This window comes from Thunnus maccoyii, chromosome 3 (genome assembly GCF_910596095.1).
Source record: "Thunnus maccoyii chromosome 3, fThuMac1.1, whole genome shotgun sequence".
Taxonomy (NCBI): domain Eukaryota; kingdom Metazoa; phylum Chordata; class Actinopteri; order Scombriformes; family Scombridae; genus Thunnus; species Thunnus maccoyii.
The window spans coordinates 60899-81989 of NC_056535.1; the positions used below are offsets into that span (position 1 = coordinate 60899).

Genomic DNA, 21091 nt, shown 5'->3' on the forward strand with positions numbered 1-21091 from the left:
CAAATGTGTCATCTTTCCAACAAAATGAAATTCAAATTTACTGTTCTATTGTGACAACAAATTTATGTTCTCATCACATACAGATTAGATATCACATGATTTACATGTGTTTCCTATATATTTTCTTAATATACAGAAATATATAAACTAGCACAAAGCTTATAATGTGATACAGGTTCAGATCAGTACTGAATACAAGAAAGATTGAACACTAAAAACATTCACAGATCTAAAAGTGTAGGTTCACATCAGAAATTATTAATGCATGTATCAAATACATGACTTACACACCCTTATCTATATGTACGATATACAAAATATAGTCTACAAAGCTGACATGTTAACACTAGGGGTGTTAACATGAACACAAAACTCACGGCTCGGATTGCATCACGGATTTGAGTCATGGATCAGATCATTATTAGCATCAGCGGGAAAAAAAGGGGGGAGACAAATAAAAATTTTTTTTACATTTGTTCTGTAACACACTTACAGCCAGAAACAGCAAGGAACTTTAAGATGTCCAATGTTTAAATAAAATAAAATAAAATATATAAAATATTCAATGCTCAGTTATTGCAATATGAGGCATGAAACCTTCCTCTTTTAAACAGTGAGTGAAACAGCCTCTATCCACATCATCAAAACTTGATGATAATAAACATTCACCGCTAACATCAGTTTGCAGCTAGATGCTAATTAGCTGCTGAGCTGCAGCACATTAAACAGCAGGTAAACATAACTCAAATGTCACTTTGGAACGTTAGATGCTGGTTTGATCGTTGCTCTTCAAAATCCCTGTTAGTGACACGTGAAAGTAAACACATTTGTTTACTTTGTCTTAAATGAGATGTTCAATTTTGCAATTAATCCGCAGTTCATATGCCTGCCGAACTGTGGAACACAGTATGGAACACGGATCGACTACAATCTGTTACACCACTAGTTAACACTTGTCATTCTAGTTACTTTAAGCTTATTACTAAATATATGGCTCAGCTTAAAAACGAACTAAAGAAACTGTCAGAAGCAAGCAGCCAGACCTCCTGCACTCATTCACTAATCATACAACATCAACAGGTGACTGAACAACCACTCAATTAAAAATGAATGAATGAGTGAGTCCAGACAGCTCACTGTAACTTCAACTAGCAAACTAACGTTACCCACAACACATTATATGATCTCTGTTGCATTCTTGTTAAGGAGATAAAAAACACAAAAAAGCCACACAGAGACATTTGACCATCAGAGATGAAATTAGCGACCAAAGAGACAGAGAGAGAGAAGCTGTATCTGACTCATGTTATCTGACGTCTTCTTCTTTCTATCATGGAAATGAAGTATTCATGTCATAACATCCATTTATAGCTGTTGGTCATCTTGTTTGTTAGTCAACAGAACTTTATGGCTGCTGCTTAACCAGTCTGATATCATTAGCAACAATGACAAACAAGCTAACTCTCTTGGTTGTTTCTCCGGTTATTTCTCTCTCCAGCCTCCCTGGCACTGGCCTGCTGCTGCTGCACTGCACAGTCCAGATAATTTCTCCCATTAGCTTAACAACAGTCCTTAACAGTCCTTCCATGGATGTATAAAGAGTCCTTAAGGCTGCTACAACAAGCCAGCTGTTGCATTGGCTAATGCAAGGAGCTATCTACTGCTTGTTATCTACTGCTGCTCCTCTGCCTTACAGTGGAGAGAATTGAAAATGAAATCTGGAAACTATCATTGGACCAAGTCGATGTCAATATTGCATTCTGGTTGTTGACTGATTAGGGAGGACAGCCTCCCTTGGAGCGTCATTTTACGTGTCATGGCAAGTCACAGATTAGCATGAAAAAAAACCCATTAAGTCCAATGTAAGAGATCCTGCCCTGCGGAGGACAGCAGGCACCCGTCCTCCTCTGTCCCCCACTCCACCTCCATCAATTGCACCCCCCCCCCCCCCCACCACCACTTCACACACTGCCCTTTCTCCTTTCGCCCTGCAGGTGTTGCTGTTGAAACATTTTAAACAGAATTTCAGTAATGGATTTTTTTCAAAGAAGAGAGAAAAAATACTTTATAAATAATACTGAGATGTAATGGTTTATTTCAACCAAATATTCTTTTTTATTATTTTATTATTTTGATCTCCCTTTTGCCTCTCAAAAAGGGGAGGATCAACCTCCTCTGCCTCTATGGACCAGCCTCCACTGTTCTACACAGAGTTTGGCTTTGATAATGCCCATCAATAATAACATGTTTCATATCATTTCATTATAAATTTCATTTATATTTAGTTTAGTCAGAAAAAAGTTAAGAAGCGTGTGCTCAATTGTCAATTGTAGAATGTCTGTGAGACATTCTACATATATAGGCATTGAAACCATAGTGAAAGGTGTAATGTTGCTGGTATGATGTTAATATGACTGGCAACAGGTCATTTTCTCTGTCTGTTTTTGCTGAGAACCGCGCGCGTCACCCTGAAAAAATAGGTGAGACCCCAAATCTCTAGATGACGCGCAGCAGCAGCCAAGCCAAGTATGGCTGCTGTAACCTGTTAACATGGGTGCCGAAATGAAAAGCAAGTCGTTCCGAGACACACGCGCTGCTCACGCAGCCTGTGCCCCTTGCTCATATTACAGACACAGTCACACACACTAAGCCAACTTCTTGTCATCTGGATATTCTCCCATCATGTGTCTTAAAAGAAGTATTTGACACTGTGGGTCCTACAATATCAAGCATCCTAAACAGTAGTCTAGCAACTGGTTCTGGCACCTCAGTACATTTTGGAGCTCCTCTGCCCCCTCCCCAACACCAGATCTCTCAGATTCTCAGACCAGCTGCTCCTGGCTGTCCCTCGATTGAGGCTGAGGGGTAAGGGTGACCGTACATTTGCCATAGCTGCCCCAAAATTTGGAACAGTTTACCTTTTGAAATTAAGCATTCCCCTTCTGTAGACACTTTTAAGGCTAAACTTAAGATCCACATGTTCTCTTGGGCCTTTGAGTGTCCTTAAAGCCCTATGTTTTACTATTATTTATTTTTGTTTGCATATGGGATAGTATTGTTGTGTCATCTCTACTCTCTTGACTTTTTTTTTTTTTTGCTCTTACCTTATGTTGTTTTAATTTTATGTACAGCACTTTGGTCAACTGGTTGTTTTTAAATGTGCTTTATAAATAAACTTGATTTTACTTGACTTTATATAAATTTGATATATATAACCTGACTAACAAAGTCTGTTAAGGAGCCACAGTATTGATGTTGAGGCAAAAATCCCAGAAACAGAAATCTCCGAACCTGGACAAATAAAACAGAGTTAAGAGAGGGTAAAAAGGGTGAACTGAACTTTTAAATGGACTAGTATGAAAGCCTATGTCAAGAGTATCTGAGGAACTAAAAAGTTCGCCTCCGTGAGGAACTGACCATCAAGTCCCCTGAACACAGTAACACTGAAACTCCTGTCTGTGCATAATAATAGGCTTACCTGTCCAATCAGGCAACAACTAACTTATTGTAAAACAAAATGTTTTTCTTATAATGATTTACCTTAATGATTAGAGAGAGTGTGTTCACTATATGGAAACGCTTCCATGCGTACAGTAGTGTCACTACAGACATTGCAGTTAAACAGCAAAAATGAAAACTGTAATTACTTGACAGGACAGAGGAATCTCTGCAGAGAAGACAGAGTTTGGACTTTTAGCTATTTAAAATAAAAATGCCCCAAAAGCTCTGATGGAGCTCAGGATTCATCCTGAGAAGGGCTGCTTTATTACAAAGTGTTTCACTTTATAAACCTGGACATTCACACCACATGAAAATCTACAAAAAAGTACAAGTATTATATTAGCCTACATTATTTATTTGGCTATGTGTGTTAAATTTTATATATACCCCATACCCACTGGGTCCCCCCCTAAAGCCTGACTGAAGAGTTTGTCTTTGTTTCACTGTGCTGTCCACGTTTATGTAGCCTGTATGAAACAACACAGTAAGAACACACAGAATGAAGTATCTAAGATGCACTTTTTGTAGTCCATCTCCAGACCATTGTAGTTTCACCATGGCAGACCCACGTCGATAACATCAGACGTCACATAATTACGTAGCCCACTGTAAGGGTAGTCAGATTCTCTTAGCACTACAGTTGTCTTTTTCCTAAGTCCTTATAAATTCTCACTCACATCTTTCCTTGACCTAATGACGTTTTCTATCGAGATCAAGGAAAAGTGGTTAGGAAAACCATGCAACACTACTATAGTGGAGTCCAATCAAAATTTAGAGCTGGAAATGAGCATAATAGGTCCTCTTTAAATAATTAGAGAATGTGGTTTTTATGTCATGAACAAAAAACAGATTTTTATAGTATTAGTTTTATCCAAGTCATCACAGTTGGCATCTCACCTCAAAAAATGATGGGCCAAAAACTGTGACTAAAGGTCCTGAGTCCAATCATTTAAGATGTTTGTAGCTCTCAAGTGGCCCCTGTCATTGTGTTTTAATATCCCTGCATTATGAAATGGAGGCCATGTAATAACTGCAAGTAATTACTTTGTTGAAATGGTGAGTCAAACGTCAGCTGACTGCTGTTTTGGCACCACTTCTGCCTGTGAGGCTTTCCCACTGATCTAGGACTGAAATAGTCAAAGAGCTCTCCTGATGAACTTAACAATCCCCCATCACACAGTTACTGTTCATGTTGCCAATGTTATTAAGATTCCTGTCAGATTATATCTTAAGTGTTGTTCCTGGTAATCACTGTCACAGCAATTATTTGTTGATTTTTTACATATTTTCAGGACACCAAATATCACACTTAATGAAATTAAACTTTTAGTTTTTGATGTCACTTCAGACTCCCATCTGACCCCACCCCAGCCAGCAATCATGCATACATTTATTCACCTTATCACATTAAGTACACATACAGTAAGACATAGTTTACAATTTCTACTTACTTTATTTGCTATCCAGTCTTTGCTGCTGTTAAGTTTGGACCCTTAAGTACAAAAAGAACATGTGCAAAAATCCATAAATAATACTGCTAGAGAGAATGCAATATGCAAACTATATTTTCATTTATTTTATTTTATTTAACTTTTATTTAACCAGGGAAGTCTTCTTTTTCAAGATTGTCCTGGCTGATTTACAGACAAACAACATTGACAGATATATAAAATATGTTATCCTAAAAACTCTCCAGTTAAGCAGATATCAGCTAATACAATTTAAGGTTGTACACAGGCTCCATTACTCACACAGTAAATTGCATATAATTTATATATCCATAAGCTGTCCCATGTTTCATAGTTACAAGATTTTGACTAATACTCTTATATGCTGGATATACTGATCCAGTACTTGCTCTACTTGGCTGTTCTGAGCTTAGATCAGTTGTATCAGAGTGTAAACAGAGCCGACCAAAGTTTGGAATGGTGGCAGCAAGAAGACAAATTCTCAAGAACTGGTGGATCTCCTTCCCTACTTTCCTTTGACAGAGGGTTATTTGAAGTGGCTTATCATTTCTAATAGAAAGGATTCATTTTTGCAACAGGCACTCTCATGTTGGATTTTAAAAAAAATATGGAGCCCTTGTCTTGATTTCTTAAACAAGATGAATTAATGATGTCCAACATATTTGAGTTGATCTGATTTGCTTTATCAATGTGTTGTTGTTTTTATTTTAATGTGGCAGTATAATAGTGTTTTTCGTGTATTTCCCCTTTTTTCTGTTTTGCCTTGTCTTGACTATCATGGTTTAATTTTTTTTCTTAAATTATTTTTAAAAAGAAAAAAAAAATCTATTTTTATGTTCTGGTAGAGATCTCAATTTCAAGAGAATGTCAATTTGAATTTTGGGGAAATGTGTATGACATGTAGAATATTTTTATTTGATGGTGCAGCCATAAAAAAATGTAAACATTACATAACTCAAATGAAGATCTGAAACAATTAACATGGAATAAATGTGTGGTGAAATGTTTTAATTTTCATTCAAAAAAGCTTTAAATATCGATATTAAAAGGTTTTTAAAATAACTTGTTTTATGTTAAATTAGCTTTTAAACAGCTTATAATTTAACTGCTTGATTTCAGTATTAATTGTCACTTCATATGGCACACAGTGCAGTACACTGTAAAAAATAAATCAATACTTCAGCATTAATAAATTCTAATATTTAACGTTAATGAGTTCTCTGGTATTCACTCATCAGTTCTCTGGTATTCCTTCCTCTGCTCAGACCATGGAGGAGCTGCTGGTGAATAACTGAAAAAACAGGAGATGTTATTATCCTTGCAGTGACAATCCCTGAGGAATTTATAAGTGAATGTCTTTTTAAGCCTATTATGTGTTAAACTACTAAGCCACAAACAAAACATTCTTACTGCATTGAGGAAAGGGATATTCACAGCTGACAGCACAAATCCCAAGGCCATTGGGAAGAAGGACCTACACAGAGAAACACAACACTGTGATAACATGTAAAACAGGGAAAACCAGCAGATACTTAAAAATGTAAACAATGTGTAACTCAAAAGTTCACTGCATCACAGTCTTATTTGGCGAACTGAGAGGGCTCAGGTGTCATCATGTGACCCAAATAATAAACTTTTGTCATGTGATATCAAGTGTGTGTATATAATGTCTCTGTTCAAGGATGGTCTTTTGATGTTCATAATTAACACTGACAATAGGGGGGGTCCTGTGTCATGTATGATCCAGACAAAGCCTATGTACATCATGATCAGCCAAGTGACCCAAGTAGCTTCACAAAAACAAAAAACACCAAAAAACAAATTTGGCGGGTTGATGTGGTGTGTTGTGCGGTTGAGACCTTTTTTGTAGGTCTGCAGTAATTTCTTTGTATTTTAAAGATATGGTATTAAGGCCCTTTTTGACTCATTTTTTTATAAATTAGTCTATTTTAAGCATATCTGTGACATTTTATTCACCAAAAGCTGTTTAGATTTCTCTAAATCCACCTTTCCTTACAGCCCAGATTCCCCTCTGTCTTTCAGCAGGCTGTTTCTGAAGCCATTTACATAAAATCGGCATTACTAATGAGCACCTACTCCGACTGGCTGTAGGTGTGGCCACCACCTTTACCCCCAGCTAATCAGAATAATACCTATTAAATAATGCAGCATGTTTACCTGAAGTAATGTCTACAGCTGGAGATGTAAGACAGTATATAGCATCTATGAAGTGGAGTCTGATCCTGAATGAAGGAAAGAAACTGCTGTTTCACCACTGAGATTTCAATAGGATGTTTCAGAACGATAAGATTGTGTCTAAGTTTCCTCACAAAGTAAAAGTCTGTTTTTCAAACATAGCCAGGGGTTGCTAGCTTAGCTTTAGCACAGATATATTATATTCCTTTAGCTGAGGAACAGAAAGAAACCATGTTTTAAAACTTCATCCAAAAATTCAAGATGAAACAGTAGAAAATCCTGTGGCATACTGAATCTCATTAAGCAGACAGTCGGCTGTAAAATGTGCTGAACACATATAACCACTTGCCCATAATGAAGAGAAGAATTTCAGCCAGTCCTGACATAAATTTCCATCCTCTGAAAGGCTGTGAAGACTTTTAGCTGCTGAACAACCAGCAACACTTCCAGTGTCCTGCTTTGCTTGTCATCCTGCTGCGCTGCAAACTGCAACTACATAAGGGTAGCACTGGGCATTGTTGGGCTCATGCTAAAGCTTCCTGCAGATTTGATATGAATTTCTGGTGTGATGTACCAAAAAGATTTTTTTATTATTACTTTATCGCAGGTTTTTACATTGCAAGTTATCAGTTTATTATTATTTGAATTAACTTGCCACATTTATACAGTTTTGCTATTGGCATAACCAAAGAAATTTAAGAAAAATTTAAAAAAAAAAAGAAAAATAACTAAAATTGTAGTACTCTAAGTTTTACTGTTCTACTCCATCCATTTCCGTAACCCATTTACCTTGGTTTCTTTTACATTCCTCTTTTCTGTTTCTCAACTTATAAGTGATTCTTTCCATTTCTTTAATCTCTTTGACTGTTTTCAGGTGTTAATAGATGGTGGTTTAACATCCAGCCAATTCTATGCTATTTGTTTTAATATGGCTATGCGAATTATTGTATATAGATATTTATCTCCTTCCCTCTCTATTTCTAATGGGGTGGTACTTAATTGGATGTTTGTAATAACTTCTTTAAATGAAAAAATATTTGTGACTTTCTCCAGGACTGCCCCCCAAAATGTTTTCAACACTGGGCAAAAATAAAAAATGTGTGCATGGTTAGCTTCCTGTTCCGCACATTTCTCTTTGGTGTTGTCTACATTTACCTTTGTTTCCTATAGGATTATACACAGTTTTGATATTTTACTATTTTCACTATTTCTGTTTTTGTTTATAAATTCCAGTAACCCATGCATTCTTTGCATCTGTTCTTCTCCCTGCTGTTTCATGAGAAAGCCTCTTATTTGTAAATATTTCAATAAATTATTGTTACTTATAAATAAATTTGGTTGCTAATGTTTCAAATGAGTCTATTGTATTATTTGTAATCATCTGTAAATACACTTGCAATCCCTTTCCTTCCCATTCCTCTAGTAATTTATCCATTTTATTAGGCAAAAAAATCTGGATCACTGGCTATTGTATGCATTCTTTGTCAAATTTATATATTTTATGATTATATCTCCAATTCATTAATGTATTTTCTACACACCTGTTATTTCCAGTGTATTTTTTCATTTCCTTTAAACTTAAGGAGGGTAGTGTTCACATTGATATTAGTATTGATTGTTTTTGGGGCAGCTGTGGCTCAGGAGGTAAAGCAGGTCGTCCACTAATCGGAAGATCGGTGGTTCAATTCCCGGCTCCTCTAGTCCACATGCCGATGTGTCCTTGGGCAAGATACTTAATCCCAAATTGCTCCTGATGGCTGTGCCATCAGTCTATGAATGTGTGAATGGTTAGTTTCCTCTGATGGGCAGGTTGGGACCTTGCATGGTAGCCCCTGTACCCATTTAGTGTGTGAATGGGTGAATGTGATTTGTAGTGTAAAAGCACTTTGAGTGGTCAGAAGACTAGAAAGGCGCTATACAAGTACAGTCCATTTATCATTCCATTTTTATATTAGTTTCCATCCTGTTTTTACTCTGTTATTCATCCATTGCATTGTTATATCTACTTGAGTAGCATGAAAATAGATCATTCAATCTGGAAAGCTAAGCCCACCCTTTTATTTAGGTTGGGTTAGCATACTAAGTTTTTCCCTTTTCCTTTTATGGTCCCAGATATAATTTGTAAGCATTGCATTCCATCTTTTAAAACTACTATGCGGAATGGGTATATGTAAGGTTTGAAATAAGAACTGGTACTAAGCAGTGGTGCGCACAACTCAAAATCTTGAGATTGTATCGGGTGCACGGTTGTGATAAAGACTAAACAAACAAAACAAAACAACGGCACTCACTAATCCATCCTCTGTTTTTTTGTGGACAGATAACGAATGCATTTCAGTGTAAAGCCATCATTAGGGTAAAGAACAAAAGAAATAACAATACAAATATAGACAAGGGAGGCTGCATGTGTGTTTTCACACATGGATCCTATTGTATAATTATATGTTCTTGTCACTGATTGGACTTGGCCTCACCTGGTTGTCTATATTTGTATTGTTATTCATTTTGTTCTCTACACTGATGATGGCTTTATGCTGAAACGCGTTTGTTATCTGTCCACAATAAAAAGCACAAGAAGATGGATTAGTGAGTGCCATTGTTTTGTTTTGAAGGTTTGAAATAAGAACAAGAATTGTGGAAGAATCAGAGTGTGCTTTTATGTGTCCAAGTAAAACAGCTTTAGCTCCCTCCCATATAATAACTGGATTAGTGCCCCCAGTATCTTTTATCTCCATATATTCTTGAAGTATTTTATTTATCTTTTCTTAAAATATTTTATCTTGGAAGAGTGAGTTGTTTAGCCTCCATATGTTTTCTCCTCCCTTTATATTCAGATTTATATTTATGGTCACTGTGGCATGACCACATGACAACATAAAAAAATAATCTAATCTGTTGTAAATTGAGAATCTACCTGAATAATATGTATATGCTTTTTTGGTTGGATTTAGCATCCACCATGTATCTACTAATCCAAGCTCTGAGATTGCTCCCCTTAAAATGAATGATGTTTGTTTATAACCCCTCCATTCCCCTATTTATTTCATTTGTCTCTTTACTTTATTTAGTTATTCATTCTACTGCTCTATGTCTGGAAACCTGTTTCTTTACTTTATTTTTAAACATAGTTAATCTGTACTGTATTATATTTTACAGAAAAAGAAAAAAATTGCATGCCAATTTTGTTATCATGCCTCCAAAAAATGATAACCCCTTCAATATAACAGAATTTTCCTTAATTTTCCCAACTCTATAAACCCTTCATATATCATATCCATATAAATGTTTACCTAAAGTTTGTATCCCCCATTCTTAACCCATTTTATTAACTTTACAAGCATACAATATCTTCCCACTTGGTGAGAGGAGGGAAAAAGAAGAATATTCTATAATGATATTCTATGAGGAGGAAGAGAGAAAAGACAAAGAGGGGAATTAGACAAAGTTGATTACTTTAGAAAATTAAATAAATAAAGCAGGTGAAAACATTAGAAGAAAGAAAGTTTTCTTAGATCTATTATTTTCTACCTCTATAACCTCTGCTTGTCATTAGCTATTCCCCATCCCAAGTTCTCTATTCATGAGCCAGCCATCTGCACACACTCCACTCCACTCCTCCATATACCCAACTGTCCCATTCACTTTCATACATGCACACCCATACACTTAAATTTAGATTGAGATCCAGTCAAGGAAGGGCAGGGGAGTGCTAGAGATTGGCAACTTTGACCTCAAGAGCATTGTAAAAATCTCAACATAATAGATTCTTTACACAGATTGTCTCTCATATTGTCCATTATTTGTTTGTCTTCTTCTCCATTTCCTCCCTCTTTTGCCAATATATTCGGCTTCTCCAGTCTATTAACTCCATTTTAATATAAACTTAAATTATACAAGTGTCTTCACCTGATGGTTGATTTCACAGTTCCTTTACAGACTCTGGTTGTTGACTGACGCTGGTGATGAGTTGTTTTTCTCCCCAAGAGTCTCCTGAGGGCCTGCTGGCTGAGTGATGACCTTCTCTGCCTTCACTGCTTTGTATAGGCCTCTCTGCTCCAAATCTCTGGCTGCCTCTGCTGGGTTCGAATATGTTGTAGATGTTCTGTCTTTATTGAAGAATTCCAATTTTGTGAGTGCAAGGATGTGTGTCTTATGTCTTGTGATTCCAGATGTTCCCAGATTCATTTATACAGAACTCTCTGCTGTCTTGCTTTAAACCTGAAGTTGTGATCGAAATAAATACATGCGCTTTTATACAGAAAGACTTCTTTCTTATCCCATGCTGCTTTGAGTACTCTTTTCTTTGTGACAAAATTCAGGAAAGCTGCAATGATAGGTCTTGTAGAATTTTTCTTCCTTATGTATACTGTGCGCTTGGATTATGTTGAGCTCACCTGACACTTTCAGAATTTTGAAGGCTGTCATGTTACTGCCTTCACTTTTTTCCTCAACGTTATAAATGCAGAGATTATTCTGCCTAGATTTACTTTCCGCATGGTCCATCTGATCCCCAATCTCCTCCATTCATGTCTTCACGTATTCCAGTGTTTTTTGCTATATGGTCTTGGTGTCATCAAGCTCACTCACACGCATATCCAGCTGTTCCACATACTTTACTTTATCTTCATGTCCTTATGTAAGTCTGCTGTTTGTTGCATGATTGTCTTAATGTCCTGTTCCATATCTTGTCAAAAGTCTTTAAGGTTATCTCTGAGTTCTTTAATTCCTTTAGTTAATGTGTCCTTCAAGTCCGCAAACAATTGTTGCACCTCGCTTTTTCTGCCATGGTGGACGCCACCTTTGAATTCTGTTCTTTCTTTTTTGGCAGACTTTGTTATTGTTGATCTTGAGCATGGATTCATTCCTCGTCAGACTGTTGTTTTTGCATATTTTGTTTTCTTTCTTATTTCCAAGTTTTAACCATTATTTTTGGGGTTTGGCATCTAAACTATATCACGTTGTGGCTGCTATTTTCCCTGCACCAGAAAGAATTGAGATAGAATTGAGTAATTTTACAGCACAGGAGGCCCCACCATCACCCTGATCCATCCCAAAGATAATTTTTCCTGATTTCCACAATTCCAGCATATTCATGATATTTTCATGGACTTCTGACATATGGACTTCACTCTCTGGTTTCTTTTCATTAAAGGATATGGCTAGTGATTTTTTATATTTTTCTCATTAAAAACAAATCTCATGTTTGGAGCCAAACCAACAATGAAACCAACAATACTAAAAAGTATTGTTTGTGTATCAAAGCCTGATATATTATTCCTCTGTGCTGTAAACCTCTGTTGTTGTCCAAAAATTTTGCTTTGGGTACACACACAGTACGAAACAATCAGAGGATGTGTATAATGTGTAGTTCCTGAGGTTAAAAATTCAATATTATATTTGTATGTACAGTATTTTTATATTACCATTGTTTTTCTGTCATCGGATGTGATTATCAATGCTAATCTTTAGCATCCGATTTGAGAAGTGCCAGAGTGTCATACCAGTATGCATGGCTGTCCACTGTATTTATCTTGATTGAATAATGTGCAAACAAGCAATATCCTACATCCAACGGGTCGGTTAACAGGAGATGGAGGATTACCATTGCTTATTAAACCTGTTAATGACCTCCTTTCTGGCATTTCTGGGAAAAGTTTGGTTTCAATGAGAGAAAGATTCATATGAAACCTTTTTTCCTGTCTCAGAAACACAAACAAGTGAACTTACCTGAATAAAAGCACAAAGCCATAACTCTCCACCAGCATACCGATGATTGGCCAGTGGCACAGCACCAGAGACACGCCTCCCAGGAAGAAGAAAGAACCTCGAAATTTTTGTCTTTGGAAGAAGAAGTGGGCTGTCCTCCTGAAGCCAATGATGAATATCAAACCAGTCAAAAAGAAGATCTACAAGGAGAGGGATCAGAACAAAACGTGAGGGGAAATTAGAAACATATTCTTACACTTCTGCTATTTTTTTGTGTTTGTTGTGCACAGGTATTGCTGATGTATTCACAATCAGCCTGTAAACTTTCTTGTTTAACTGTAGGAAGATGTCCCTGTCTCTAGAATCACATGTTGTTCACATGTTTGGTTGGATAAAATACCTTTAGTCTCTGTGGGATTCCTCAGAACACCTTAGAGTGTTATTGTTGCTTTGCCGTCTGACTATGTACTAACGATATGACCAGGAATAAATACTATCGGTAAAGTGACTTTATTATCAACATTTGAAGATTTAGGTGCACATGATATCTATCACTGTAAAATGTATTTTATCTATTATTTTTCTACAGAAACCCATTCCCTCCTCTTAATCTTTTACAACAAATTGACTTTGTGTCATTGTGCCTTCCATTGTTGGCTAACAGTCAGTGGTGGAAGTATTCAGATCCTTTACTTCAGTAAAAGTACCAGTTAAACAATGTAAAAATACTTTGTTTCAACTAAAAGCCCTGCATGAAAAATCCTTTTACAGTAAAAGTACTATTAAGTAGTAGTATTATTTGCTTGATGTACTTAAGGTATTGCTGTAAAAGCAGTCGTTTGGTCCCTGACTGATATATTTTTTATATATGACATCATCAGATTATTAATACGGAAGCATAAGTGTATAAGCAGCATGTTACTGTTGTAGCTGCTGGAGGCGGAGCTAGTTTTAACTACTTTATATACAGTTAGCTAGTTTAGTCCAGTGGTTCCCAACCTAGGGATTGGAACCCTCTAAAGGGTCACCAGATACATCTGAGGGGTTGTGAGATGATTAGAATGGGAGAGGAAAGAAGCCAAAACAAAGTTCTGATACACAGATCTGTTTTCAGTTTTTGGACTTTTTCTCCAATCTTTGATTTTTGGTGAAATATTGGATCATGTGAACAATTACTGAAATTAAACCATATAAGAAGTTTAGAGGGAAAAATCACTACACACTGCTTTTTGTAAGACGTCAAAAGCCAAAAAGGTTGGAAACCACTGGTTTCGACTTTAATGATGTGTTGTATTTTAAAAGCTTGTTACCATTGTGTCAAATCTTCCTCTATAAAGTAACTAAAGCTGTCAAATAAAAATAGTGGAGTAGAAAGTACAATATTTCCCTCTGAAATATTAGTGGATTGGAAGTATAAAGTAGCATCAAATGGAATTACTCAAGTACAGTATAAGTACTTCAAAATTGTAGTTAAGTACAGTCCTTGGGTGAAGAAAAGTACTTAGTTACTTTCCACCTGGGTGACAGCAGAGTGTAACAGGAAATGAAGTATGGAAATATTTGCCCAACCTTACCCAGTGATGCTGCAGCCACATGCCACTGGTTGAGTCTCTTGTTCTGTGGCTCACAGTGCAGTACACATGCACAGGTATGGGTCTACATAAGACCCCTGCTGTTTTACAAACTGTAGAGTGCTGCTTTTACAAGAGGCTGCAGATATTAGTTTCTCAACTTAACTTTGCTCCTTAAAAGGGACCTATTATGCTTTTCTATATTTTCAGTAATGTTACAATGTTCATGTTAATGAGTCAAATAATGAGGTAAACATATGTAGAAACATCATCATCACTGTAGCAGTCTCTGCTTGTACTATTCCATGCATTGTATCTAACTGATCTACACAACAAAGAGTTCCAAATATCTCTAGATGTTGTTGTGTTGCCCGGTTTTTAGCTAAAAAGCTAAAGAATTATCTCTGCTAATTCACTGGGGAACATGTTTCACTGCCTGTAAATTCTTCACAATAAAAGTCTCCTGTTCTTTAGTCATTTTAAAGCCTTTAATTTGAAGCAGTAAAGCAGGAAATGTTTGGTTTGCATCAACAGTAACTTAACACAACTCTGATACATGCTGCCCCTTGGTAAGTTCTGGAAAGCTGGCCGATCAGAACAGAGTGGGCTCATCAGGAGGGGGGGGCTTAAAGAGACAGGAGCTAAAACTGCCTGTTAGAGACAAAGGCTGAGGTGAGGGGCTGCATAAAGGGCCAGTATAAGATAAATAAAGAGTTTTTTTGAACTGTGAATCATGCTTTGCATGATTCACAGTTCAAAATAAAATAATCAAGTCAAAAAATAAAAATCAAAAAAATGAGAAATGACCATCATAGGTCCTCTTTAACATTATTGTTGAAGCTTTTTGGTAACAATTTGAGTACTATTTAGCATTTATCAGCAGCAAACAAGCAATTAATCAATGGTCCATTACACACAATAATGTAGCTGTAAGCAGAAATAAGTGTTTATTAATGTATTTGTTGACAACTAGAACTATAATAAGGAATGACAATATAGTAATAAAATATGTCTTCAAGGGAGAAGTTATAATTGCTGACAGATACTGTACATTAATAAACACTTCTTATATCTGTTATTTTATCTATTTATAACTAAATAACAGTGTGTTATAAGCCATTTATTAAATGTTTATACACTGATTATAAATTATTAATGGGGGATTTAAAGTAAAATATTGCTGAATTTTTCAGTGGTTCTGATGGAATATGTTTTGTTTGTCTCATATTCCACCAGGTGGCACCTAACTGAGAAATAGTCAAATAGTAGCTTTAAATTGTAACCCAAAGTAAATATTTAGCATGTGTTTAAATTCTCTCCTTTAGCAGTTACTGTAAGAGCATGTCATTCTACCACAAACAGGGAATTTATCAGCTTATTAAATCTAATTAAACACTTGTTTAGAGTAAGAAGCCTTTCATCATGATAATTAAAAACATCATCATCATCACCCTGTAAAGATACACGATATGTATGCAAGATTCAAATGTTTAAAATGACAGCAGATTTTATGTGATTTTTAATTTTCCAGTCAGTTAACTCACTGCAAATTAAGATGTTGATGAATTGCTCCCTTAATGAAAAACCTGACAGACACACAGCCTGTGTTTGGATAATATCCAGTAAATAATATAACCAGCTGATTTTTTAGTCTAAAGTTTTCCTATAGGTTGGATCCTGGTGGCCAAGCGGTCAAGAAGATTTCATATACAATTCATTTAAGACCTTTGCTGCAAGTCTTACTGAAGATGAGATTTGAGCCTAAGGTTATTCCATATTGGCAGCCATTTTTCTTGTTTAAACACCTACAATGTATACCTCTTTCATTCCTTCTCATTTAAAGTGACATTGGTAATTATAATAATCATGTCATATTTAACATAATTATAATAATTAGTCTTCAGCTGTGAAATACATACATTATCTCAATTAACAAGTTGGTCATTAACTCTAAAATGTTAAATGACATGACACTGAGCAGATGTGTGTGTGTGAGTGATCACTCACATTCCCAAAGGCCAGCAAGACAGAGTCAAAGTACAGCAGCACACCAAAGAGCAGGAAAAATAAACCAAATCCCATCAGACCAATGCCAATCTCTGGAAGACAAGTATACACAGGGGAACTGTAGTCAGTTCATTTAGTCAATACAAAAAGTTCAGCACAATGATTTGCGGGCATTTCATTTAGTGATAGATACATAGAGCATGCAAACAGTTCTCAATGGTTAATTTTAATTATTTACTTAATTTATCTCTGAGGGATAACTGCAGAAATGTCCTAACCTGCACAGGAGACTGTAGATTCATGTAGATCAGTGAATTTATTTTGGGTTATTCTATATTTTTCCTTTTCACTTATTGTCTGTGGCGGGGGGGTTTCAGTGTTGGTTGGTTTCAATCTTTTTTATGGGATTTGTTGATAATTACAAAAACAAAGAACATTACCAGCCATATTCTTAAAAATATCAATGAGCTTCCTCACATTTAACTGGCAAAAAGGAAACAGTAGTGATTATAGTCACTCACAGCTGTGTTTATGCTTATTGCACCTCAAAGCTCCAAAACCACATATTCACAATACTTTTAGTGTCCATTGCTGATGGGAGCATGAAGAATGGTGCAGTGTCACAGTGCATGTTTTACGGGCTTACCTACACCAGTAGAGCGCCTCAGCAGCAGCCAAGGCAACCTGCTTGCATGGCCTAAAACTAATAAACAGTTTACTTGATGCAGTTCCATGCACTTTGGAAGTAGGGTAAGTTGTTACAGAAATCCCTACACTACAAAAACTAATGAGTCCAAGATCTCAACCTGTGTTAGCCATTTAGATCAAAGACAGATGAAATTTAATTGGTGTGATTGTATTTTTTTTAGCAATCCATGGTGTAGCTAATGAGAAAACTATAAGACTTAGTGATTCACTGCTTTTCACTGTATGTAAGCCTCTCAGAGTCAAATTTTGATGTGTTAAAATTTTTTATGTGCATCAGAATTTTGAGGATGATGTCATTTTGCTTTTAGAGTAAACACCTGGTGTTAGCGCCCGAATTATTTCAGCATGAATACAATCAAATGATCGCACTCTTTATACAATATTACTATTATTATTATTATTATTATTATTATTATTATTATATTGAAGTGCAATCATTTTTGGGGTTGTGAGCCTCCAAAAAGTACAAAGAATTCTAGTGAGTTTCAAAGAGTAACAATAGACAAGAAAACAGAAATGACACATGAAGTTATTCTAAATATATGCACTTACAAGTATTAAATTTTATTTTTATGTTGACCCCGTTTTCTCTGTTTCAGTGAACCAGACACAATCAATTATGTATTTAATTAACAAACAAACATTTTAGAAGACCTCCACAGATTTGTATAAATAATTTATGAAATACTGTATTAAGTAGGTATATATAACATTGGACACAATGAATGATTGATCATGACAAGGTGTGCATGACACTGTAATGAATGAATGTGAAGCAGCCATGTCTCGCCACCTTTGGAGGATTGCTATTGGCTGTGTTTGAGATGGGCAATGTGGGAAGACATGATCGTAGTCCCAGTTTTACAACACTATGTTTGAGCCTCTTTATACCAAGCTTTTAAATCCCATTTTCTGACTCAGTCAGAGATTAGGACCACTGTTAAGAGCATTTAGAAGTTTTGAATATATCAGCCCTGTTCATTCATTCTTACAGGAGTAATTTTTAAGTCAAACTGTCAGCACAATTCCTAGACATGATTCTGTGATGCTTACGGATAATGGCCTGAGTAAACTGACCTCAATGATAAACTTTCCAAATACTATACTTTCTTGGTATACATGTAGTATTTTACCTTGAGATGCAAAGCTTCTACAAGCTAATACTTCAGAAGAGAGGAACTGTGGGAACACTTACTTTGGAGCTCTGTGATGACCACCATGGTAATCCCTTTTTATCTTCCCTCCTCTCACTTGCTGGCTTTGCTCCTTTTGTGCCTGGCAGTGCTTTCTTTCTCTTCGTGTGACCTTTGTGCGTGATGTTATCAGTTTGTGAGGTGAACATTAACTAGCAGACACTAGCAGAGCAGGCGCACACTGAACACTGGGGATTCTCAGGTTAAGGGTCAACTACCTGAGTGATGTCATCAGCTATTCAAAGACATTTAATTCATTCATCGCTTATCTTTAGTTTGGGCTCCTGAATACCACAGACCGTCTTTAAAAGTTCTGATGGGTTTACATAGTTAACTAGAATATTTGTATTTTTGAAGAAAATTCCTGTGAGAGCTGCAAGCTGTTAGCTGCTATTGCCAGCTGCTGCTACTGCTGCTGCAAGTTTCTGCTCCAGCAGCAACTTTTTAAAATTTTGTAGCACCACCTACAAATTGTATCAGATGCTGCAGACTTGTTCAGCAACCCCATCTGTATAAATTTGCTAAACTTGTTACCATGGAATATTATTTTTAAGAGATATGGAATTAAATAAGTAGTATGGTGGTGTATCGCTAAGGGCCACAAGGCGAGGCTGTTGTTGCCAAGTTTGAATATGTCATGCACATTCTCATGGAGAACTTGTGTACCAAGTTTCATTTCATTAAAGACAACAGAATTATAGAAATATCGTGTTATATTACATTAGCGCCCCCTGTGGGTTACACACTTGTTCAGTGTGGCTGCATGTACAACATTTCCAAATTTGGTGTAAATTCAACTTAACTGAAGAGTTATGGCCTGTTAAGGGCATCAGGCCACACCTTAAAAAGTCTGAGTAACTAATTACAGACAAAATGATAAGTGATACCAAAAAACAAACACATAAGCTTTTTTCAGGATCGTCTAAATATGGTATATATCAAGTTTAGTTAAGATTAGATGAAAAATGTGCCAACAAAAGCAAAAAATGTGTTTAATGAAAAATCCAAAATGGCAGAAAAGTTTTTAGGCGGAAATGGGCGTGGCCTTTATCAGTCTATGTAATGGGGGATTGTCTTTTCTGACTATATATATACCTTTTCTGACTATACCGCCCCCATTTAGTCTCATTTATATGTCTGATACAGTCTCTGTGTTGTGTTGTGATGATGGTGGTGGACTAACGACTGACAGTTAGAAGTTGATTCCCACGAAGACACACAAGCAGCTCTGATGTCGATTAATTGATTGTTTATTGCTTACAAGCACTTTGGGACCTGGGGGATACAGGCCTAGTCTCAGTAAAACTATTTAGAATAAATCATAATCAACGGAAACTTACAATACTGATGAATGATTTCTGTAGTGAAACTTAATAACCATTAAATGACAAATACAGGTCTAACCTTTATATTATTTGTCTTTATTTAAACTCGAAAATCATTGAGGGTGAAGCCCTCATACACAATGACGTTGAGCAGGAAAGAAGACAATAAAACAAACATATAAATACAATTAATAGAGCAACAACAAAATCAATTAAAAACAGGTCCAGAAGTTTAAAAAATTGAGACAGTGGATTTAAAATGACCAAGAGTTACCAATGAACTCATTTTTAAAGTGCTTTGTAGTGTGGCCCAGGTTGATGGTGCAAAGAAGCCAAAAGCACTTTTTCTAAGCTCTGTATGAACACGAAGGACATGGAGTGTAAGCCAGTCATTAGTCCTAGTGCAATGGGGTCCAGTGGACGAAACTAGCATGGAATTAATGTAAGAAGGCAGCTTACCAATAAAGGCCTTGTAAATAAACAAATACATATGAAAATCCTGCCTCTCAGAGAGAGAGGACCACCCAACCTTTTTTTACAGGATGCAATGATGAATGTTATACTGCCAGTAATGAACCTGAGTGTAGAATGGTAGACAGCATCAAGGGGCTTTAAGCATGCCTGTACAAGATGTCATCATAGTTTTGTTGGGCCTCATACTCAATGTGCATGAAACAAAGGCCTGCATGCAGTCACAATACCTGATAACAAGGAAGGTGCCAGTCAAACAAAGGGAGTCTATCTCCCAACTTGCTCTGCTCAATTCGCACCTTGGTGTTAAATCCGGAAACTCTCACCTCTTATTGGCAGAGACGCTCCAACACCACAGGAAGTCACAGTGACACAGCTGTGATGACACTGCCCCTGAAAAAGCTGGCACCATAACTATGAGACACCCAGTAATATTATATACATCACATCAGTTACATGCATTATTGACAGGTTCCAGATTTGTGCTCAACCATGGGAGAAAAACAGCTTATGAAGTTACACTTTCCGCACCAGAGCTTGACATTCAGAGATGCACTACCATAAATCCAGCAACAAAAATGGTACTGCCAACAGATGGGGAGCCGCATGACTGCACAGAGGTGACAGAAACATTTTTAAAAGCTAGAAAAGACAATGAACCAATTGAAGCACAGCTAACTCTTTTTCTTGATGGTTCATGTTTTGGAGATAAAATGGGTCGCCATGCTGGATATGGCATAGCCAAGTTAAATGATGATATGAAAACCTTTTCTCCGGTACAGGTGAAAGGGTTAGATCAACCCTTTTCAGCACAACTAGCAGAAATCAAGGCTTTGACTGCTGAGTTGGCTGAGGGACAGACAGTTAACATCTATACAGACTCAGCCTATGCTTACAGAGTCTGTCATATTTTTGGCAACATATGGAGGCAAAGAGGATTTCAG

The 21091-nt window shown here is 36.5% G+C and overlaps 1 protein-coding gene across 3 annotated transcripts in view; it reads right to left on the minus strand.

Moving 5' to 3' along the window:
• Positions 1 to 5787: 5787 nt before the first annotated feature.
• Positions 5788 to 21091, minus strand: part of golt1a (golgi transport 1A) — a 37501-nt gene continuing 22197 nt past the window's right edge. For all 3 annotated transcript variants that reach the window (XM_042407698.1, XM_042407697.1, XM_042407696.1), the window contains exons 2-5: positions 16451 to 16542; positions 12894 to 13072; positions 6381 to 6444; positions 5788 to 6261 (exon numbers count right to left, since the gene is read on the minus strand). In XM_042407698.1, the coding sequence (XP_042263632.1) occupies positions 6232 to 6261; positions 6381 to 6444; positions 12894 to 13072; positions 16451 to 16525 (348 nt within the window). In that variant the 5' untranslated portion in view covers positions 16526 to 16542 and the 3' untranslated portion in view covers positions 5788 to 6231. The remainder of the gene's footprint in view (positions 6262 to 6380; positions 6445 to 12893; positions 13073 to 16450; positions 16543 to 21091) is intronic.